This window comes from Pholis gunnellus (assembly GCF_910591455.1).
Source record: "Pholis gunnellus genome assembly, chromosome: 20".
NCBI lineage: Eukaryota > Metazoa > Chordata > Actinopteri > Perciformes > Pholidae > Pholis > Pholis gunnellus.
This window is the reverse complement of record NC_136547.1, coordinates 8,947,511-8,971,320: the sequence shown is the minus strand read 5'-3', so window position 1 is coordinate 8,971,320 and position 23,810 is coordinate 8,947,511. Positions and strand designations below refer to the sequence as shown.

The following is a 23,810-nucleotide window of genomic DNA, read 5'->3' as shown; positions in this document are numbered from 1 at the left end:
TGACCTTATCCAATGCAAACACATGCAGCCTGAGCCAGCGCATTCTGTTTTATTGCTAGATTCAGCTAATCTCGCTGAAGGGCTTCCACTCCTCCTCCCTCTTTGCCCCTCAGTGTTTCAGTTATTCCAGCTGTGCAGGAGCCCTTAATGTTGTTGGCATAGCTGCGAAAAATGTGCGAAAACACACGTCGTACACACAGGAAAACATGTGCAGGCATGCAGGGGCACAGTGAGGTGCACACACACACACCCACCCACACACACACACACACACACACACACACACACACACACACACACACACACACACACACACACACACACACACACACACACACACACACACACACACACACACACACACACACACACACTCTCATGCTCCTCCCTTCCTCCATTCATTTTCTCCCCCTCTTATCCCACTTTTGCTCACAATCTCCCTCAATCGTCTCCATCTCCCATCTCTCCCCTCCCCTCTAACTCGCTGCGCTGCGGTGCGTTTGTGCCGCGTTGATAAGCCTAAGATAGCAGATCTCGGTGGTCGCTGATGTAATGATGATGAATGCTGTGGCGCTGCCAGTCTCCCCCCTCAGGGGGCCCTCGACACTGAACAGTCGCCCCTAATGAAATGAACACAAATACAGTACCCCGTCTGTGAGGGGGGGTTGCCAAATCTAAGAAGACACTTCAAGAGTTTTTATAAAAATGTCCCTCAGTTTCTGAGTGTGTGTGCCTTGCATTTGCAAATGGAGTTGTACAGAGGTACACCTTAAGCAGTTTCATAGAGTCAAACTTGTGAAGATGGAGCCTTTAAATAACAAAAGGAGGTGATTTTTGATAGCGTTAGCAAACGTTTAAGCTTGCATGAAGAAAAAAGAAAAAGAAGAAAAACTGATTTTTTTTTCTATCAAAGGCAAAAGTTTATTTTAGTGTTTCACTTTGATGTGTACAATTTGCAGATGACTTTCAACTCAGTGCCTTTGTCACCAAGGCGTATAATTTATGTTAAATTGATTTGCTTAATGTGCTTATAAAATAAGAATGTTTTTTTTTCTTCTTTTTTCCGAGGGAACAGTCTGAATTGTGGTATTTTAAACCTGTTTAATCGCCTCCCTTTCTGTGTGGACGGATTACAGTTGAGCACAAATAAAGATACACCCTCTTTCTCTCCTCTCTAATTGGGTGTAGGACAGACATTTCATGGGAAAGACATTAATATGAAATTAACATTTATTTTGAGTAACAACAGCAACCAATGCCTAGTTGTAATTCCTTCTTTTGTGCCAGGCCTCTGTGACACACCGCTGATGCAGGGTCTGTGAGGTAGTCCCCATACAAATGCTTATTTCTCTGCTGTCTCATGTAAATGTCTTTTCAAAATCTGATTTCCGCGTCTGGCTCGTGAGCACATTCGTGTTTCTTCGGGGAAGGTTGAAATCGCCGAATGGAAAAAGACATTCAAAGTAGGATCTCCGTCCTTAGATTTTTCATCTCGAGGATCACACTTTTTCACTTCGAGGAGCATTCTTTCCACAGTGTCTTGATGTAAACACAGATGGAAAGAATTGTCTTCGTGCCGGTGAGTGTCTGAGTTTCTTTCGGCGAAAATGAGCAACACGAAAAGCAGAGACAGGAACATCTGCAGGATTGGGTGTGGGCGTCCAGGTCAGAGGGATTATGGGTGAAAAGGTCCTGCTTTTAATTGCTGCTTTGGAACTGTGGCCTGCCTGGTGGAACACAAAAGACCGGTCAGACACGCTTCAGCGGCTTGGACTTGTGAATATTTGCCCGACCAGAGGAATGCCCCGCTTTCTCCTCACCTCCCCTACAACACCCCCCCCCCCCCCCCCCCCCCCCCCCCTTATTCACTGCACTTTCAGCTCTTTTATTTTAGCGCCAGTCTGACTCACCTGGGGGCGACAGGAAGACACACACACACACATGTATGCTCACTACCCACGCAAAGCATGTTGGGAGCCATTCAGCAACAGCCTGAAAGTATAGGTTCCCTCCCGTTTCTTTCCCCTCGTTCACTGCTGCTGCTCAAGTTCAGTCGTTAGAATGACGTAATGTCCAAACTGATCGCGCTCTTGTTTCAGTTGCCAATGATGAAAGTAAACGAGGGGCACGTAGGATCAGTCGTCATCGTAGGAACTTACAAACGCAGCATGTGCAGACGTATACGCGCTCCGCAAAGTATTCTGACCATTAACTCGCTCCTGCTGCAAATAAATGAAAGACTTTATCAAACACATGCAGCAGTGAATTGAGATGATATCTATGCACATAGGACAAAAAACGTCTTTGGTTGGGGATGATGGCTACACGTGTATTCATGTGGGAGTGATTAGAGGACGAGCTCTTGTTTAATTCTGTTTTGATTGGTAAGGGAGTAATTGCATTGTTCCCCCCCCCCCCCCCCCCCCCCCCCCCCTTCTCTTCTCTTTTTTTTTTGTCAGCCAGCAATTGCTTACAGATGTTGTTGTCGGGTCAGAATGGATGACAGACTCTGGTTTTTCAGGGGGTTGGGAAAAAAAACAAACAAAGCACACAGTGTTTGTCTGAAGTTTACCCCTCACCACTTCCCCCTCGCCTTCCCTCCTCGGGGAGTTGGTGAAAATCAGCAGCACTCCTCTGTTTGCATTATAGCTGACTTTACTGCTGGCCTTTGTATCCATGCATGTTTATAGGGCGGAGGACAATTAAATAGTACAGTTGGGTAATTAGCCGGTCTTTATTGGAAAGAAAAATGTTAGTCAGACTAAATATTTCCACTAATTATCCATGAATTACGGAGTCTAAGTAAAGGCTTTGTATTGGACCAAATGAAGCCGTCCTGTACTTTGTGTAAATGAGGGGTTGGGGTGTATCACCGTGTTGTCTCCATAATCAGAGACCTCCATGACCTAGATAGAGTTGAGTTTGTAGACAGCCTCTGAGGTGCTGAACTGAGCAGCATGTCTGCTAGACTGTTGGCTGAACCCCTTCTAAACCCACAGACAGTATTAACTTGAACCACCTTTATTCTTTGAAAGAAAAATTGCCCGGCACCATGATATTCCCAAAAGGGCCTTCAAACAACCCTTGTTTTTTCAGGACTGTGAATGTTTCTCTCTCTGTGGTATCCCCTTAGGGTTTCTCCTTTCTCTCTGGAAACACTGCTAGAGCAGGATTATCAGTATATCCACAAGCTGCCTTTACTTCTATTCTGAGATATAAAACCTAGTCAGGATGTCCTGCCTCGCTGGATGTTTATAGAGCTTTCCTTTTTTGACATGAAGTCAGAAGTTTAGTGTGGTATAGTTGAAAATAAGGTAAGCTAAATTTGTGTTTTTTTTGGGGGATATTTAACCACAGTTAGTGGGGAGGCAGATCAGAGCCCAGCAGGCTTGAGTTAAAATAAATCAGGGTGAGCTGGTGGATTGACCCGTGGTCGGCTCTGGGCATCATGAAAAGGGAGGATTGGATCTGAAGTTTTCTCTCACTGGGTTCTCAGTGTTGAAGTCTTTTCTTGAGGTGCTCCATTGTTAAAATGTTCAACTTCAATCAAGCAAGAAAATACTCCATGTTTGTAACTTAATGCACAAATCAAGCAACGATTTCAGCTCTTGAAAGACAAAAAAGAATGTTTTTCACCCATTCTCTCTGCTTTCTTCTTCTCCTAAAGTTATCCCGTCTCCATGAGGTGTTGAGGAATGAGCGATCGCCATGGAAACCCACTCCCAGGCCAGTTCAGCAGCTGAGAAGAAGAAGAGGGTGGAGACCATTGTGGCGACCAAGGGCTCATCAGCGCGCAATGACATCAGCGAGAAGGCGGTGGCCTCCAGCACCACCTCAAACGGTACGCGTCACCTCTAACTGCACGCTCAGCCGCTGTGGTTAATGTAAATATCATTTTGGTCTGTTGGAATCAGCTCACTCATGATCATAGAAGTGTGGAGAAACTCAACTTTCTCTCAGCAACCTCTCGTCGGTCACATCTGTTAATCGAAATTGGCCTCTAACTTGTGGATAAACGTGCCGCTGAATCACAGGCTTCATCCATTTGAATCCTACATTTTGTCACAAAGGCTGAAAGCTTCTCCTTCTCAGGCGTTCTCTCGATGCTTTCCAGACCTCTGTGAGCTAGAGACGGGGGTGTGGCTACCATACGTGGCAACATATTTGAGCATTGGGGCCGCTGACCCACTGGGGACGGAGGAATGTTATTTTTGCCCATGTTCTCATTACTTTGAGATGAAACTAACTCCCAAAAGCAGGATTTAAAGATCTAGACACACACATATCCTCGCTCACGTTTACTTATGTTTACTTTCCCCCTTATTCTTGAGGTGAGTCACATACAACCCTCACTGGTAGCCCAAACTTTTGGCATGTTTTCATAGCAATGTCTTTGACGCATGCTATTAAAAGCTGTGTGGAGCTTACAGTTCATCAAGCCTGTCGTCAGTGAGCCTTTCCTTCTTAATTCAGAGGCTAGAATGAGGAATATTAAGTGGCGATTCTTTTTTTTTTGTTTGGCTGGAAAGCCTTGGAGCATCAAGCTAAAGTCATAACAAAACCAGAGTTGAGATCACCGCGGTCTAAGCTGCAGCTGTGCTCATTAGCAGTGAGAGGATTTGGAGGGTTTTTTGGGGGTATAGTTGGGGCTCTTGTAGCTGGAGCTGGTGGCCTGTTAGGGAGTTTTCTGTCACCCCCTCCTCGACTCTACTGATGTCAAATGTGATCATCCCGAGTGCGACGAGGAGACAAACAATCCAGGAAAGGGTAAATACTGTGACTTGCTCCCCATATGGGAGTTATCACAGGAAGTGGGTAAGGTAATGCATCCTTAAGTATCTTACTCATTTCCAGATGGCCAGTCCTGTTTTATTAATTAAAGGGGCAGCAATGCAAGTTCGTTGTGGAAAAAGCATGGATGTGATTTGGCTCCGTGATTGTGGATCTTTCTCCGTAATGTGCTGGTAATTACGGCTCCGAACAGCATACGGTTTGTCTCCGACACGGACTTGTGCCACGCCACAAGAGACGCTACAACTTTGAGAAATGTCGCACTCCCCTAAAATACAGTAGTCTCATAATTCACTCGACGAAGGGAGGGATGATACTGATCTGCAGAGAAAGGTCCCTTTTAGATCCCAATCTCCCTCTCGGAATCAGAAGATAGCTTACACATTCTTTGTGTTGTTATAATTACAGCACATTCCCAAGTCGGCCCCCAGAACTCATAACCTCTTATCAGGTGTAACCCTACACTCGCCTCAACTTTAACCCCCGGTGCCCCGGCCCCACCGCCTCCATTCAAACAAAAGGTAATTGTAAGCAGCTGTGGAACCCCAGTGACTGGTTCTTCTTAGGAAGGCCCGGCGAAATATTTCCCCCCGTCAGGCAGAGCAGCGGCCCCTGATCTCGGCGCTGCGGAAACCCTGTGGTGCGCCCGGCAACGGCGTGCTACGATAAGTTGTGACAAGTGGAGAATATGTAGGGGGAAGGGGGTGTAGGTGGAGTGGATATGGCAGATGTTTAGCTTTTCCAAAGCTAGAAGATTTTCTTGTGATTGGGATCAGCTTGCAAATTGATCAGATCTTGCAGCCGGTCTGTTCTGATTAGCAAACTGCACTTAAAACACAAACCGCTCTGAAATCTACAGGGAAAATGCTCCTCCTCCACTCTGCCTTCCCCTCTTGTCCCTAAGTTTTGTCCAAGTTGAGCAGGCCCAGAGTAATTATTGAGCCCTGGTCGAGCGTTCCCACATGGTTGGCTAAATGGTGGCTTCATCCTGTGTGCCATTCATCTCTGTGCCCCCTCCTCCTGCACTGACAGCTCAAAAGAGCCGACTGTGCCACAACAATGCTGTGATTGGTGCTCTTTAGGAGGGGTTCGGGGGGGTGTGCTCTCCCCGCTCTTCCCTCCCACCCTCATCATTCGGCAGGCAGGTGGACCACAAAGTCCCCTGATTCTTTTGTTGGGTCCCGAGCTTAAAAAAAAAAAAGAAAAAAAAAAGATGTCCATGCTCCGTGGCTGAATAAATCCTGTCGTCATGGGATAATTTGCTAATAAAAAAAAGAGGGAGCGGGGGGGGGGGGGGGCTGAAGGATTGGTTATTTGCAAAGGAGAAGAAGAGAAAAAGAAGGAGAAAAGTTCCTGGTTGGTTGGACTTTTCTGATACAGCGTGAGTGCTGCTGATTTGAGGAAAGAGAGGGAGTGAGTGTAAGTAATAGGATGAGAATTGAAAACTGGGGCGCAGAACAACTGGACACAGTTCAGAAAATTGTCATTATTTAAACATAACACAGCCTCTGTGAAGCAGGTGATGAAGTGGGAGAATTGGGACCTTTTTAATGGTCATGCTCAAAAGGGCCAGAGCAAGGGCCCTCAGAGGCAAACAAGTTAAGCCTTAAAGGGCAACGCATGTTAGGCCTTCATGTAGGTTACCAGAGAAATCCCTAAGCAAATGGAGAGCGTGGCTAAAGTGTTTAAAGAAGAAAAGGAACACTTGACTGCTTTGATGGGAAGAGGAGGAGGAATGATACAGAGAGAGGGGAGAGATAGAGGAAGAGTGCGGGGCCACCTTCTTTTTTTTTAAGGCAGCCATTTAAATGATCAACAGTAAATAGAGGGGAATGTCATCTGACAGAAATAAAGTTCCCGTTAACAGCGGGGATGGAAAGTAATTTACAGATACGCTGTCCCCGCCATCTTTGTGCCTCCCAGATAAGGTTTCATTTCAGAAACGGATAGGAGACATTTTCACTTACGGGCCCCCATTCTGGGACACCTGTGATAACAGCTTGTGGACCCCTAATTGAAAATGGGTTTCAAAATGGATTTTCACTTTTCTTCCACCCTCATTCCTCCTCCTCCCCCCCCCTCCTTCTCCATTCCCTCCCTCCCTCATGACTAACCCCCCTCCACCCCCGTCAACACCCAGCTCCATCCCTTTTTTTCCTTGGCGTTCCCTCGTCGTTGGCAGAGGCAGGCAATATTGGAAGGACAGGGAGGGAGGAAGAGAGGAAGGGAGGGAGGGAGGCTTGGGGGAAATGGAGCACTGGGAGCGGATCATCCCTCAGCCCGTGTCACAGCTATGACAGCCGCGTGATCCGTCTTATTAATGAAATCATTGATCACTTGATGGGACTCATAATCAACTGTTTCTCCACTGTGTCCTGCCCCATCTCCTCCTCCTCCTCCTCCCTCCTCATGCTGCCACCTCTGCTTTTATACGTTTTATCCCCGTTGTGTCCCCCCTAAAAGATGATCTGATCTTTCTTTTGTGTAACTGAAGACAGAAATGATTAATAAATACATAGAATTAACAAGAACACCCAGACGCTGACTGACAATAAATGACTGAGAATGAGGATTTAAAAAGAAATAGATCTGCTTACTTCCTTAAACTGGCCTTTTCTTTTTGACAACAAGTATTTAGGAAATGCACTGAATAGTTTGTACAACACCGCTGCTAAAAGGTGATCTCTGTCATCTGTATTTGTGCTGTATGTATTTCATGGGGACCAGAGGAGGAAGCAGGGGCCCCTCTGTGTTACCCTACTCTGGGCTCTGCCTGTGGGGGCTAATGAGAGAGGACTGATGGAGGGATAAGGGACCTCATGGGAGCTCTGGCTGGCCCACGGGTCAAACAGCACAATGGAGGAGGCGTTATAGAGCCTGACACACAACCCCACACAGGAAAACTGTCTTTTAGTGTCAAAATACCCCTGTATGGTACATAAATAATACATTAAATACATAAAAACTTATAATCCAAGCTGGATTAAATAGAAGAAAACACTCATTTATCCACAATATGGCTGTTTTCATGATAGCACACCATGTGGTTTTAGTATCACATATAAAATCTACCTGTAGATTTGGGTTTGTAAAGTCACTCTGGCCCCATGTGCACACACTGTGGATGTGCTTTGCCTTCACTGGCGAGCAATAGCCATTTCATGGACTTCTGCACTGAAGGCAATTTCCTGCAGCAGCAGGGGGACAGGCTTTGGCAGAGCCACCTCACAGGGGCCTGAGGCGCAGGATTAGCTTAGCCTCGCCGCTACTCAGGGCGGAGGGGAACCTCAGCGGCCCAGCCCCGCCTGGCCTCTCTTGTCTGGCACACTTCCGCGGGCCCGGATCCGTCTGCCGGAGCGCCGCTGCTCCTTCACTGTTGGAAGATGCACATAAGCTGCCGCCTCAAGACCTTTGCACGCTGTGGAGCTGCAGCCAGAATGTAGCTGTAGTGGAATTGCATCTTTGTTTTTCTTTTTTTTGGTCAGTGATCATCCTACTTGTTTGCCCTGGTGGACGTAGCAAGACATGTGGCTTTGAACCTAAAATTGGCCAAGCAAGCCTGAAATGTCAGTCCTTTGTTGGAGAACTGGACAGATGCACAACTATGTTAAATACAGCAGGTCACAGTTCAACCAGGAATTCAGTCCGGAAACTGTGATGGACGTTTGCAACATGCAATGTATTTTTTTTTTTCACAATTTGGGCAGTCTGGGAGTTTATTAGAACCTGTATGATTGTGCTCCTCGCTTGGACTTCCTTGAAGCGATGACGCCGCACATCCAGATCCTGGCAGTTAACTTGATAAATGGGATTATTAGCAATAGAGATCATGTCCGAAATGACAAAAATAAGACCCAAATTGTAATTTCCCTTTAATTTGACTCAACTTTCTCAATCTGACATGTTGTGATAGTTCATGCTGACCATCACAAAGGCTCCTCGGGAGAACCTGAGATCGTTTTCACTGACACGCTGAGAGCCAGAATGGCCTTGGAGTCAGAGGTCACCCGGGTCAGAGAGTCTCTGAGCCAACTACCCAGCCTCACAAAGACAAGTCCGCCTGCCCCGTGTGAGGGGGATCGAGGGTCCACCGACCAACGTGGCCCTGCTGCATCCCAGCAGCACTGCGGCCCTGCCGGATCTCACTCCTCTCAGGGAGGGAGGCGACCAAGGGCCCCATAAACCCGTAAACCCATAAAGTGGGGAAACAGTAGTTGATTATTCTACCACTCCGTCCATTTGTCGGGAGGCATCAGTGGCCCCCCTCCCGCCAGGAGGAACAAAGCAGGGGTGTCCTGACCCTGCCAGGAGGATTTATTGTGGTGTGTTCTTTTCCGCGTCCTTTCTGTTTTGTTCGCTCGCTGACGCCTTCTAACCACCGTTGGATTCTCGTTGAATGGGATGAAGTAGCAACTAGTGGCCGTGCCACCAGGGTTGGAGTTCATAGGAAGGACTACTACTAGTTATCTTTTGCATTCTGTTCTCATAAAGATACTGTAATACTATGATACTGTACACATTTTTCTGTTCTGATTTGTGAAGGTATTTTCAGATTTTTCATTTTGTTTGACATTTATATGTGGTAGGAGGTAATAAGAATTTCTCAGCGTGCGTCATTAGAGTTCATATACATTTTTTATGTGTAGATTACAAGAAATAAGATACAGCAGTTTATTAAATATGTTTTTATATTTATGTGCATGTCAAGGACATTTTTCTTTCTAATATGTTGGCGTAGTGGCAGCTGATGATAGATCAACATGCACTATTGAATTGAGGTAAATTAACAGCATGCATTGTAGTTTTAAAGTAGCAGCATGCGAGTCTGCTGTACAAAGATCAAATGAAAATGTCCATCAAAGTCTTCGGTTGATGTCCAGTTAAACAAAGCGTCCTGTATGTTTCAGGCCACTTTCTGCTCTCCGCTCAAAACTCACTGGATTAAATCAAGACATGCTTTCGGGTTTGAGGGAGCAAAAAGGCCCCATACCCCGTAATCTCTCTCCCCTGACCTCCACACCCTCTGGGCCTTGACTCTCACCCTTCTCCCTGCTCCCCCTCCCCTTTCCCCGCCCCAGCTCTCTCCCTCGCAGTGCGAAAGAGGAGCTAGGATCAAAGGCCACAAACCATGGCAGTGATTTCTGGTGATTGATTAGAAGCAGAGGTTGAGAAGCAGCAGCTCTCACCCCTCCATTCTTCCCACCCTCCGGTGCTGCGTACGCGTTCTCCCAGGGCTCTCGCTCGTAAATAGCTCATGCTTTAAGTGTGAAAAGAGTTGCGGCGATTGGCAGACAGGGCCCCGAAACACATCCGTGCCGGGGCGGTCGGGCCAGTTTTTCCTGCCTCTTCCTCCTGGATGGCAGGGGGGGGGGGGGGGTGTCAGTTGATAAGAACCATTTGTTGTCTCGCTCGGATCTGGGGAGGGACAGTGTAATCCCCTCGCCCTGGTCTGTTCGCAGAGCTGGAGGAAAAGAGCAGAGGAGAGGAGGAGGAATTGATTTTCAGAGAGAGGGCATGCGGAGAATTGAACTCAGATGTGTAGCAGAGACGGGGTCTGAAAGAAACATTCTACTTGCGGGGAAACAAATGTCTGTAGCTTACAGCAGAGGGGCCGTGCAATTTGAACTTGAGCAAGTCCTTCTAATGTTAATCAATTGCATAGCTGTCTTTCACCCTTCTCTCCCCGCCTCCTCCTCCTCCTCCCCCCGCTGTCCTGAGCCCAACTCCGCCTGCAGGCCTCTTGACGAGCAACTGGTCCTGTGAAGGCATTTTAATGGGCCATGTCCGTTCAGAGGCATTGAGATTAATACTTGAACCTAATCTCCCACATGCACGCTTTTGCACAGAGACACAAATACACATGCACCTCTCTCTGTCGTTCCTACCCTGCCTGATCTCACCTGGAGCTGCGAGTCTAATGATGTTTCGGAGTGTGGGCCTCGCAGCGACAGCTCCAGTCCCGCGGAGATGTGTCTCATGTCAGACTCCGCGCCAGACAGACTCCAATAAGGAAAGGGGGGGCCGGTGGTGGGGGTGGGGTGGGGTGGGGTGGGTGTTCTTCAACGCAGCTGGAGCCAAGCCAAAACTAAAAGTGCAATTCTCTGAAGGTTTTGTTTTTCCTCTGTGGTATTTACAAAGTGATTGAGCACATTTTTGAGTGTCATGGAGTATCTCATTACGCTCTTAAAAGCTTTTTATCCATCGACAAGCTTTAAGATATGTACACATGCGGCGCATACTGTAGATACTCGGCCATTCATGCACGCAAACACATAATCTCTCATTTTCTCCCACTTTCCTCGACGGCACCAAACTGTTCACACACACACACACACGCACTCGGTACAGCTGGAGGATGGTCCGTCGTTATTAACTGTTTGGCGACCTCATGACTTCATCTTCGGCGCTGTCAGAGGCGGCCCACATTATGTCTCCGCTCGGCTCAATGGGCTCTTTGTTCTGGCTTGGCTCTGGAGCAGCTCAGCATGGGGCTGCGTGAGTCCAACAGTCCCACTGCGGCTCTGGAGGGGAAGGGGGGGAGGGGGGGGGGGGGGGGGGAGGGGGGAGGATGGAGAGAGGGAGGGAGTGTGCGGGGAAAGAGATGAGGGGAGATTGAGGAGATTTGGGAAAGACACGGGAACTGTGAGAATGTGGGACGATATCAGGAAACCAGGAGTGAGTAATGAGAGTTTAGTGGGAAGAAAGTGTGAATAAGATGCAGAAGGTGGGATGTAGAGAGGTAAGAGAGGGAGGCTGGAGAGGGAAGGGAATGCTACATGCCACAGGTGAATCCGAAAGTAGGCTTGAACAGCCTTTCACTATGATGATTTTAAACTGTTCTCCTTCCATCCCACTGATTCATTCCCACACCAGATTGCGAAGGCAAAGTGTCATCTGAGCTGCACCGGCCATTCTCGTGTGGAATGTGGGATTAATGGCAAAGTAATGCAGAGATTAGAGAAGGAGGCGAGAGGTGAGCGGGAGAGGAGGATTGGACCGACGGGAGTGACAGGAGAGGTCATACATGAGGAGAGCTCATTACAGGGAGGGGACAGTAACAGACGGGGGGGGGGGGGGGGGAAGGGAAGAAGAAAGTGTGAAAGGAGATGTATGAGCTGCCAAAGGAGCAACTTTCACTTTATAGACTAACTAAAGCTTCTTATTTTATGGTGCCATTTACATTTTCATTGATCGCATTTTCCCCCATTTTAAAATAGCACAAACACATTTCTTTTAACATTTTCCCCTCTCAACAAATGGGAGATTATCTCTGATGTATGGTCGCTTGAATGATTAGAAATAGTTTGGAATGACGAGTGTACCTAAAAGTGAACTGATTCGAACTGTTGGCTGTATTAACATGGCTCTTCGAGGTGTAACCTCCCCGTTAGTGGCGCTAGACACAGAACTTTAAACTCAGCGCCAGTGCTGCTTCGAAGTCGTGCACAGTATCGTTGGCTTTTTAATCACAGAATCAGATTTCTTTTCAAGGTAGGTCGTCAATTTATACGCTTTTGATTAAATAGAAATAATTTCATGGCAAACCAAAGCATAGAAATCTCGGACATCTCAAGATGGACTACAATGTCCACTCAGTGATCTAACCTGCGGCTCCAGCCACGAGTCCATCATACCGTCTAAACCTGTAGCTTTCATCCTGTATTGTGCTCTGCAGAGCCGCTTATCGAATCATATAGAAAGTCTGGTGCCTTTTCCTTTCCCCCCACTCACCTCCATCCCCTTCCCTGCAGACGGCGGCTAAGTCTGTTTGGCCAACATAGCAGATCCTCTAATCTGCAGAGCTTTCCCTGCCTGCTGCAGGCGCTGTAATGAAGGGGTCCAGGTCTCACCTGCATTTTGAGGGGGAGAGTGGTGAATTACACCCTGTTTATTAAGCGGGCACTCCCATTCGTATCACACGCTGGGGGGGCGGGTGAGGGTCAGGTCTGGGGTTTCGCAGCCAACCGTCAGCCGTAATGATGATAGGACGTTGGAAGGCACATGCTGATTGAAAGGTCCAGAAAGAGTTCTTTGTGAGGTGCTTTGGCACCTTTTTAGGTCTCGATGAAATAAATGAATGGTGGAAAATGAACTAATGTTATTTTAGATGATTAATGTGTCAAGCTGTAAAGGCAAAAAGTTTATTTAATAGTGTTTTTTAGTATTTTTTTTTTAATACGAGGTGACTTAACGTTTGTGCAGAACAGCCCCTCATTGTGGGAGCAGAGTGAAGGTCTCAGTTGAGTTGTGTTATTTTTATGGCATTTGGCTTGTAGTTTGGAATTCTGATTGTCATGCTCTCTGGTAAAAAGGCCGTATGTCCAAATGTGACGGGTTAGAAACCGTAAGCATTACCAGCTGCAGCATCAAAGACCCGTGCATGCTGTTCATTTAACCCAGATCCGTCACACTCATGTGTAGCCCCTGATTCAACCTGTAATGTAGACATTCAGCAGAAGGCATTAGACTGAGACTAATATAGAGTTATGGATGCAAATTTACTCCCAGCACCTCTCTAGCAATCTAACCTATCTAGTAATATGTAATACTCTATAGTTGAATGTATTTGGCTAGGGTGGTGTTATTGCTGTAAATTAATAGGTTTACAAATAATATATTAATAATTTAACCTACAATTCTGGCTAAATCTAATAGTTTTCTCTCGGTTTTGTTCCATGACGGTGTTTGTGACACCCGTCGATAAAGATTTTCAAAAATGGCGTCCAGAGTGGATGGGTATGAAAATGGCATTTCAATATAAATAGAGAAAATCATGAGGTAAGCCTAGTCAGGGAGTGTGTCGTAGTGAAGTTAAGAAGCCAATCCAACAAACCAAAGTCGTTCTTTGCAGACTGAAGAGAGATGAAGAAGAGTTTTAGCCATTTTCTAACAGTTTAGACATTTCCTTGTCGACTGAGGCCTTCACGAAAATGACCGGGGAATGTTATGCTGGCGTTCACACTTAAACAGCATTTTCAAAGTTTGCCTGCTTGGTGTTGTTCGAACACTGCTCTTTTCCTGAGCTGCATAGCAGGTGTGAGAATAGATCATCAGCAGCAGAGCAGGCAGTGAATTAGACAGACAGATCTGAACATCCACAGTCCTAATCACCACAGAAGAGAGAGAGAGAGAGAGAGAGAGAGAGAGAGAGAGAGAGAGAGAGAGAGAGAGAGAGAGAGAGAGAGAGAGAGAGAGAGAGAGAGAGAGAGAGAGTCCACTCTGGACTTAGACGTTCGCCAGTCATTGATAAAGTGCTTAGCAGCAGGAAAATTAATGAATCCGGCCCGACTGGGAGAGGGGGTTTTGGGGTTGAAGGGGAGGGAGAGGAAGAGGAGGAGGGCTGGTGTGTGGGGGGGTAATCCTGTTCCAGCTAAATGGCTGATCCCTCTCATTCCTTAGATATCAAATGTCAAGAGTTAAATTAGCCTGCTAGCCTCAGATAGGAGTTAACATGCTTTTAAATGGGGCGGGGCGCTGCGATTCCTGCCCCTTCTGGGATGGCGGGCAGGTGCCTTTGAAGTGTCTAATTATCCAGCTCTCAGTAAGTGCAGGCTAACTATCTTAATGGGGGCCTCTATGCCTCAACGCAGCGCACAGTTATGCACTTAACACGTGGGCCAGAATGTGTGAATGCACATTTTTCGACACAAGCACAAAAACACATTGTTTACATGAAAGTATTTAGGGAACAAATGCAAGTTTGAACTGTTAAAAGTTTCTATACCGTAAGGTGGGAAACATCAACAGTGGCATTTTGGATCGTTTTTTGATGTGCTTGAAATTGCTGTATTATTTTTTCTATTTTATCCAAACTGTTGGCTCCGTGTTTCTTTGCTTTGGCTGGATATCCATTTCTCTTGGCGAGCCGTTCCTAATCTGAGTGCCACAGACTTGGTCCGGATCACTCTGGTGTCAGAAGTGGGATTCCAATGCTGAGGCCCAGTGGAAAGCTGGCCCACTCTGGTCTGGTGGGCATTGTGCCCAGATTCACCCTAAAAGACCCACTATCCCAATCGGACATAGTTCTGCCCTAGTCTGCCCTAGCACACAATCATTTTACATTGTTACAGAGGACAGTATACATAACTAACAGGTTATGGCTGATCATAGCTGGCTTGTGACTATCTGAAGCTCATACAGTCTATAAGCCAATCAGAGCACTAAATGGCATTTTTCTGCTTTGAAGCCTTGATCAAATGCGTCTCTTGGTGTTTGATTCCTCAAAGAATGCAGGCCAAGGTGCCCTTTGAGTGAAAAACCTTAAAAGCCATAACTATCCATGGTCAAAAATGCATCAGTGTGCTTTCAGCGCTCTCACTGCAATCCTCATTGCTCCCTCACAATGTGGCTCTGATGAAATGGTAGTGGGGTTTCGGGCTGCTCTATGGTGGGCCTGCGCCCCTAATGGGTGAATAAGGAGTAGCTGGGGGCAGGCGGAGGCTTGGCACGATACAACCCTGCTGTGAGGCTGATTTGAGGTGAGCGCAGGGAAGAAGGAAGGCGCCAAGCAGGCTTTGATTTGCCCCTCCCCAGCCCCGGGGCCTGGAGGCTGGGATGGCGAGATGCTGAGCTCTGGGTGCGTCCCAGCAGACCCCTGGCGGCAGAGGGAGCAGGCTGGGACTGCGGGCTGTGGAGCAGGGGGTTGGGGCGTGGGCTGCCGAGAGCCAAATTGAGATGTGGGAGTCGTCGAAATTTGCCTAGATGAATATTGAAGACGGCATATGCGGGCGCTGTGTGGGAAATCAGCCGCTGACAATAGACTGCTAACCAGGAGAGGGAACATCCTGACCTGCCCATGCCTCTCTCTGCAATTCGTCCAAACATCAGTCACTTGCTGATGGTTAAATAATGTACCACCACGGATTCACTCTGCAGAGACCGAATCAAACATGAGCGCAAAGTTAAAGGGAGTGAACTCTGTGTATGCTGAAGTTCTCCAGAGCTCCGTCAAATAGTTTGACTGGGGATTGCTAACTACCCAGCCCACAGATATCAGGCTGATGACCTGATTCTGCCTTCTGACATTCAGAAGATTTGTTCGTCAAGGAGTTACTCGAATGTCATCCTTTTTAGGCAGATTTGGAAAGCTCCATTAGGACTTGGTAACCTTCACATAATGCAGAGCTGAACTCTGTTGTGGGGAAGGTACCCATCTCCAAGTGGCTCCGAGCGCCGTCGGCCAAGAAGTTGATCAGAAAAAAAAAATACCTCACACAATTGCAGTAATCCCCCGTGCTCTTGTTGTGTTGGGTTTGGTGGAGTTTGAGCGCTCTCCCTCTCCCTCGTCTTTCAGCCTGCGCTAATCGTGAATGATTCCCTCTGTCTATAGCGCCAATGCCAGGGCCGGTGAATCAGGTACATAAGCCTAAGCCGCTTGGAGAGGTGCTCTTATTAAACTCTAGCCAGCTGCTGGAATTTTTCTTCCCCCTCTCATTGTTAATTGGGGAGTCTTGAGTCTTTCCCGGGAGTTGATTTGCAAGAGAAAGAAAAAAAGGAGCAAGAGATTATTGCACAGGAGGAGAGGAGCTTTGAAGAAGTGTTTTGTGATTTCACTGTATATCCTCCTCTCCTCTCCTCCTTGTTCGCTCTCCATGTGCTCCCCAGCCAAAACCTGTTTGTGCCACTGACAACGGTGCTTTGAGAAGTTCGAAGGTGGAACACAGCATATGTCTGGCTTTGGCTCAGAGGTACAACAACACCTCCTCTGATGTTTAGGCTTTTAGGAAAGGCGGCAAGGAGGGGAAAGAGTTGCAACGTGCAATGGCCCTTTGTGCATCCCTGACAATCCCGCAAGTTTAGAGAGTCTGACTGACTGAGTGCAGGCCGGAGGGCAAATCAGATGCTTGAGAGACAAGGACAGTCAGGCATGTGGAGGAACAGCAATCCTTGTTTTTAACCTCTGCCTCTTGAAAATAGAAACAACAAGCCAAGGGTTTTGTTTCACTTTTCATTTCTTTGAATTGCCTTGGCACCCTTAACTTTCGCCCCCCTTGCCCCAGAGCCCAACTCTCAGAGGAATTGGCCCCACTCCATATCTCATTATCTCTTTTTAAATTTCATTTTGCCATTGCATCCACGCTCTCTTTTACGCCGCCATATTAAAAGGCCATGCGTAGGGTTTCCTCTGAAGGTATTCGCACCAGAGTCTTACAATAGAGACCCCAGACAAGGGGAAAAAAGGGAGAAACCTGGGCTTTAGGATTTAATGAGTGGCTTGCTGGGGGTGAAAGAAGGATAGAAAGCAAGTGGGGTAGAGCAAGAGAGAGTGCATTTGTAGAGGGTTGGAGAGAGAGAGAGGAGAAAGAGTAGTAAGGGAGGAAGAATGCAGGAATGGAGCACCAGGTACCATAATAGTGGCAGAGAAAGCTCCTGAAATACTAGAGCTGGGGCGTGTGCTCTGATCAGGACGGCAGTGAGCACAATTACCTTCTTTTCAAATCCTTCAGTGACACTGCGGGAGGAAGGAGGACTTTGAAACTTGAAAGGCAGGAGCCTGCTTTCAACCTCAAACGCGAGCAGGAAAGGGCTCTGAAATTTGTTCAGTGCTCCCCATCCACCATTAGCTTGTTTCTTCCTCTCGCCTCCAGGCATTTAAGCGCTTTTTGAAAAGATGTTAAGAAATTCAATCACCATAGAGAGAGAGCGGGATGGTTCTTTTTTCAGTTTTTTTTTTGAGAGGCATGCTTTCCTCTGGTCCACAGAGGACCGGCCTGCTGCTTTTGTATTGGGCTGAATAGACCTGCAAACTGGTGGAGGAGTGGATGCGGCAACCATGGGAAAAGAGCAGAAAATAAAAGAGGAATGAAAAATGAGGCAGGGAAAAAGGGAAAGGGTCTGTTGGGCTGATGGTCAGAGTTAGAGGAGTGTTGCATGGTTGAACTTTTCAAAGTTGCATGTGTTTACCTGCGTCTGCCCTGTCTTTATTAGCCCATGCCTAACATGTTGTAAGGATACAAAAAGTTTCCACCGGCAGGTACAGAAGAGAAACATCACCAGAGATTTCTGGTTCTCTTTTACCAGTCCGAGGAGTCGATTGACCCTTGTGCTGCTGAGTGTTTGTTTAACCATTTAAGGTGTTATAAACTGAAGTAATGAAGCCCCTTAAGGTGGTATATTGTAGAATGATGAACCCCCTCTGTGGTGACTGGAGGGGGATGGTGGGACTGTGACACTGCTGTGATTGAACTATTAGTCGCTTGACCTCCCTCGGAGGAGCGAGACGTATCTAAATAGCAGTGGGGGTCACTGGAGGAAGGAGTGGAAAGAAAGGAACAACAAGAGGGAAAGAGAGTGAACAGGACAAAAATAAAATAGGGAAAAAATAAGAATACATAGTGTGTCTCTCAAAGTAAGCAGTTGGGTCTCCTTAGTAGTTGTTTTTTTCGTAAATTCTAAAAGATGTTTTAGTGCCCAGTGGCCTCGTAAATGCTACGCTATCGGAGGCCCCAGTGATTAATCTATTTATAAAACATCAAATATCTTGTATGAGGGTAAGAAAAAGAGTATATATATAAATATGGACACAGCTTTTTACTTTCCCACATAATGCTAGATCTTCTGGATGTAAAACGCGGGGGAAGCATGTGGAAGCATGTGCTACACACAGCTACATGCTCCACCCTTAGCAGTGCTCGCTCCCAGCATAGTTTACAGTCTCGACTTCTTTCAATCCATGTCAGGAGATGAACCCAATTTCGAAATCCCTTTATGTTAATATTGCGCTTTTGCAAGAGCAGACCTATTAATCCAGCTTTAACCGTATAAGTGCCATTATTCCCTTAATAAGATCACTGGCTGCGCAGTATAGGATTAAATACTTATATCATAACTGACACTGTCATTTCCTGCGGATGAGAGTGGCTTGCCTCTCTGGCTGTCAGTTCCGCGTTAAGAATCCTTGAATCTGCTGCCAGTGCTGCGCATGAGGCACGGCTGGCCCGAACGCCGGTAATGGATGTGGGAGAGTGAGGGGAATAAAAGCGGGACCCGTGGGTTGCTCTCTCTTCTTCGCCCTCTCTCAATCTCATTCTCTCTCCCTGCGCCTCTCTCTTAACCTCCCCCTTTCTGATCGCTTCTCTTCTTCTCTGAAGTGGTACAGCGTCATGGCGGCCCTCTTCAGCGCTTAAGGTAGTGCTCTTTAATCTGGCCCCCTCCTCAGTTCTTAATTGGCAGTTGGATGCTGTTGGGCTGCAGTGCGTAGGGGAGCCTTGCACCGCTCGCCTGCTAATACGGCAGAACCTCTGGCGCCGGCACAGCGGCATTTTGCCAGGTTCTCAGTGATATTCAGGCGGGAGTCAGGGCTTGAATAGAGACTAGATCAGGCTGTCTAGATCGGTTGATTTGACGACAAGTAAAGCGCCCCACTCTGCAAATGATCGAACTGAAGAGCACAACACATTTTTAGCCTTCATCAGTACATGCTATGCCAGTTTCTGAGTTAGTCTATATAGTATCCTACCACAGAAAAGACTAATACCAGGTCAGGAGGCTAGCTGACCTTTATGCATGTCAGTTCAGAGTTCAGGCCAAGGGTCAAGGGTCATGTCTTTCTGGTGGAGATCAGCCCTTGAACTCAACTCCACATTTATCCTCTTTACCCAGCATGCCAGGAAGCTTTCTCCAGAGACCTCACTCCTCCTAATTCTGCCGTCAGAGTAAGACAGATTTAGTTTGAGAGCAGAGAGAGAGAGAGAGAGAGAGAGAGAGAGAGAGTGGGGAGAAGGAGAAAACAAGAGAATGAAGGAGGGTGGGGTTCATAAAACCCATGACGCTGGTTAATGGGCAGCTTGGAATGCAGACTGAAAGCCTGCGTTGCCTCCTCCATGGGAATCCATTTTTTTATAAAGAAAAGAACAGACAGAGCTGAATTTAGGAAATGATTTTTGGAAAAAGGTTGATTTTTTCATCCATAATGTCCATGTGCTCATTCACCGTCTGCCTCTGAACTCCCACATCTGGCGCCGTGGACGGCAAACCCATAATACCCAGTAGGTTTTAAGCATACAAAGCTGATCTCCAGCTCTTCCATTCACCTGCCTTCTACGTGAACTGACCTCCTCACCATGTGTACGGGTGTCCAGAACATGCTTGTGTTTGGCTATGTGTGTGTGTGTGTGTGTGAACCAGGAAGTGAGTGAGATTCTCACATCTGCTTCTCCCAACTTTTATTATTAAAATAAATCTGCAGCTCATTGTTTTAACATCAGATTCCCTTCCTCTCTCTCTCTCTCTCTCTCTCGCTCTCTCTCTCTCTATCATCCCTTGCAGAGGACGAGAGTTCCGGCACGCCTTACCACCGCGAGAGGCGCAATGCCATCAGCTCCCAGGCGCCCCGCGGCCCAGACAGGAGCGTGAGCGAGGAGCCCTCCACCTCCACAGACCGGCCCTCCCTGCTCAAGAAGGAGCTGCACGGGGCCCTGCCCCACCTGGTTGAACATGCCCTGCCGTACCGAGGCACTCTGTTCGCCATGGACCCCCGCAACGGATACCTAGACCCACACTATCGTAAGTCCACTAGCCACAAAATAGTAGGTGTTATTTATCTTTAAAGTGGAAAACTTGTAGATTTTGTGAAGAAAAGAAACTACACAGTTCAAGGACATGTGAGCAACCCGACCGCTGAGGCCAAGTTTGTCTCTTTACTGTAGGCGAGAGGCAGGACTGCCAGATGCTTGATTAAGTCTGACAGATTAGCCTCTCTTGCGCTCACTCTACACACACACACACACACACACACTCACACACATACACACACCTTTGTGAACACATGCACGCACACTTGTCTTGTTTTGTGCCTGGGAAGTTAGTATGGGGAACGGCCAGCGTAGCTTCTTAATTCCCTCATTAGGGGCCTGTCTGAACACAGTGCTCTGCTTTCCCTCATCAACACACACTTCAAAGACCCAAAGCAGCGCCGCGTCAAACCTCACCACCCCCTACTCTCTCTCTCTCTGGGACTCAGAGACTGTGTGAGAGAAAGGCAGCGAGAGAGAGAGAGAGAGAGAGAGAGAGAGAGAGACTAATGGAGATGAAGCCTGAGAGATTGAGGTGAAGGGAGAGATGTGGCTTGAGTAAGATACCGAAGATCATTTGAAAAAAAAAAGGTGAGATAGACAATAGGAGTTAGATGAAAGCGAAGCTGCGTGTGTGCATGTGGAAAGAGAGAACAGGAGATAGATGATTGGGGAGTAAGAGGCTGATTAGGAGGTTAATTTAGCGGCCACTGTAGCCAGGACTTAGCCTGCAGACAAGGATTTGATGTGATAGCTTGTTTAGTTTGGTTAAATTGGCTCTGAATTGGGGCAGACAGAGTGGGACAGAGCGATTTTAATCCAGTGGCAGTAATGAAAAGTCCAGTAGACCCCAACAGTATACTGTAACTCTATTTATTCAGCCAGTTCATTAGCTACTGCTCCCTCGTGCTTGGGTGCCTGTGAGTCACCAAGGTGCCTCTTTAAGGGAAAGGTTACTCAAAACCAATGCTGTGGACAGAGCCCTCGAGGGCAGAACATTACTGCCCATTACATCCTGACCTAACTCAGCAACACTGCCACTTTTCATTTCGTGTGTGTGTGTGTGTGTGTGTGTGTGTGTGTGTGTGTGGGTGTGTGTGAAGGAGCTCTGGAGGTTCCAGACCACTGAAGCCTCGGGGTAGGAGTGGGGGAGCGAGGGGGGTCACTCTGAGGCTTGGGGTCATGCGGAAAAGTCACAGTCTGAAATGGAGAGTTCAAAAGCAGCAGGAAAAGTCAAAAGGGCCGTGGAGCTTCAAGAGGCTTTCTTTGTGCATTGGGGCTGAAGAGGCTGGACGACTTGCAATCATACAGAGTGGAGTAGAGCACAGCGATGCTGAGAAGCTGCAGGACTGATGAACATAGATTTGATCCTCCTCCTGCACTGATTCTTCCACATTTGAATATAAAAGTATGAAGTGTTAGTGCTGGGATAAAAAGACGATCAACTTATCTGCAATCATTTTATTTAATTTCGCAAAAAATGCCAAACATTTGCAAGTTGCAGCTTCTTAATATACGATAATCTTCTGCTTTTCCCTTTTTGATATCATTGTGGATTGAATATCTTAAGGTTTTCATTTATTGGTCACACAAACCAAGCATCACGATGTCACTTTAGGCTTTTCGTTTTTTATAACCATTTCATAGACAAAGTTATTGAGAAATGAATTGAAAAATTGTTAGTTGCAGCCCTAACAAAACCCAAACAAAAAAAAGTTAAGACTTGATTTGCTTTAAGGAGAAATAACACCAACAAAGAAGAAAAACACAAAGTCCGAAAGGCTGCTAGTGTTTTTCATTGATGTCGATTCTCTGATCCAGACTCTGCTCAGGAAGACTTATGATCTGAGATGAGAGCATTGCTCTGTAAAACACCTCCTCATGGCCCCAGGTGTTAAGGACATGTGGTGTCCCTAAAGGCGGCGGTCCCGTTCTGTCTGATTGAACCCAGCACCAGAGCTCAATCCCCATGAGCTCCAGCGGTCTGAGGGTCAGCCGAACCAAAGGGTTCCCCTAAAAACCTCCACTTCCCCCTCCCTCCCTCCCTCAGCGGCTTTGAACCAGAAGCCTGTAGTGTCTGTCGCCACTCCTGCGCCACAAGGTGTAAAAAGCCACCGGCTCCTGTTCTGGTGTCTGGTTCCATACGCATGTGAGCACACACACACACACACACACACACACACACACACACACACACACACACACAGCCCTTACTCCACCAGCGGTAGTCCCTCTCCATGAGGGCTTTGTCACCTCCTAAATTCATCCCAGGTGTCTGCATGTGTGTGTGTATGTGTTTGTGATGGAGAGGGGGCCCTAAGCCTTTGTGCTGTGCTTGCATAGTGTGCCACGCCACGCAGCAGACAGCCAGGTAAATCCGATTACTCTTAGCGCTGGTGTGTGTCAGTGCTTAATGTGCCTAAATGCGACGGCACCTGCAGCTTCCCCACACCTGGTCGCCGGGTCGTTAGCGTGGTGGCGAAGCTCTGGGAGGCGTAGGAGTCGGAAAACAACGAGAAGAGAGCAAAAAGGGGTTTATCTTCCGGGGGCCCCTGCTCTGCTAAATCTCTGCTATTCACCCAGACTTGTGATCTCCCACTCCTCTCACGTCCGCGGCCTAAGACTGTGTTTACTCTGGTTTTTACACCCACTTCAGTGCAGAAAGGAAGAGGCGCTAAGGAAACATCGCCCCTATTGTTAGCATTAGCTAATTGTGGTGATGCCTGAGCCTTAGCCGCTTTTCTTGGGCAAACACTGGATAAGAGTCCACACATCCTTCTTACCACAACACTAATACACGGGGCTTTGCTGTGGGATAAGAAGAAAGGATTGAGATGCGGATTAATGAGGGAGAAGTCGCTTTTTTCTTTTTCTTTTTAAGATCTTAATTGTGTAGAAGTGTGAATGGGATGCGCGGCGCCGACATCTGTTTACATTGTGCGCTGATTAGCCGGTCAGTGGTCCTGCAGCAACAGTGAGCCCACTTGCTGGCAAAGCATCTCCGCTTCCTCCGAAGGGGATCTTCTTCTTTAAAGTGCTTCTTTCTTAAACACTTGCCCTTCTTTGTCAGACTACACACATCCGTGGAGGGACTTAAAGCGCATCCTTTTTCCAATGGCTTTCTCGCAAATGTTAGAACTGCTCTCAGAATGTTTATTGAAACGAAGGCAACGGGAGGAAAGTACATTTGCCAAGCTTTAGAGACAATGCTTAAGTATATTGGCGCAGAAGTGACATAAGTTTTGTGGCTGCACTGTATCTGTGATACAGCGAATGATTGTAGACACAACCCATTAAGTGTCTCTCCAGGCTTTGATGGCTGCCTATCGGCCCGATAGTCTTTGGGTTAGCTCCTTAAGAAAATCTAACCCAGATCTGTGCTGCCAGGGCCTAATCCCCACACCAAAGCCTTTGCTGTCCTTCACTGATCTCAGAAACCATGCCTGCTAAGCTAGAGGCAGTGGAGGTATGGGTCTCTTGGCTGAAGGATTCCTTCACATGCATCAC

At 47.3% G+C, this 23,810-nt stretch overlaps 1 protein-coding gene across 1 annotated transcript in view; it reads left to right on the top strand.

Annotated features, from left to right (window-relative positions):
• Nucleotides 1-3,708: 3,708 nt before the first annotated feature.
• Nucleotides 3,709-23,810, top strand: part of gli3 (GLI family zinc finger 3) — a gene marked incomplete at both ends in the record, with an annotated part of 70,067 nt that continues 49,965 nt past the window's right edge. Inside the window, 2 exons of the mRNA XM_079181697.1 lie at nt 3,709-3,841; nt 20,059-20,295. Coding sequence (XP_079037823.1) covers nt 3,709-3,841; nt 20,059-20,295 — 370 coding nt within the window. The remainder of the gene's footprint in view (nt 3,842-20,058; nt 20,296-23,810) is intronic.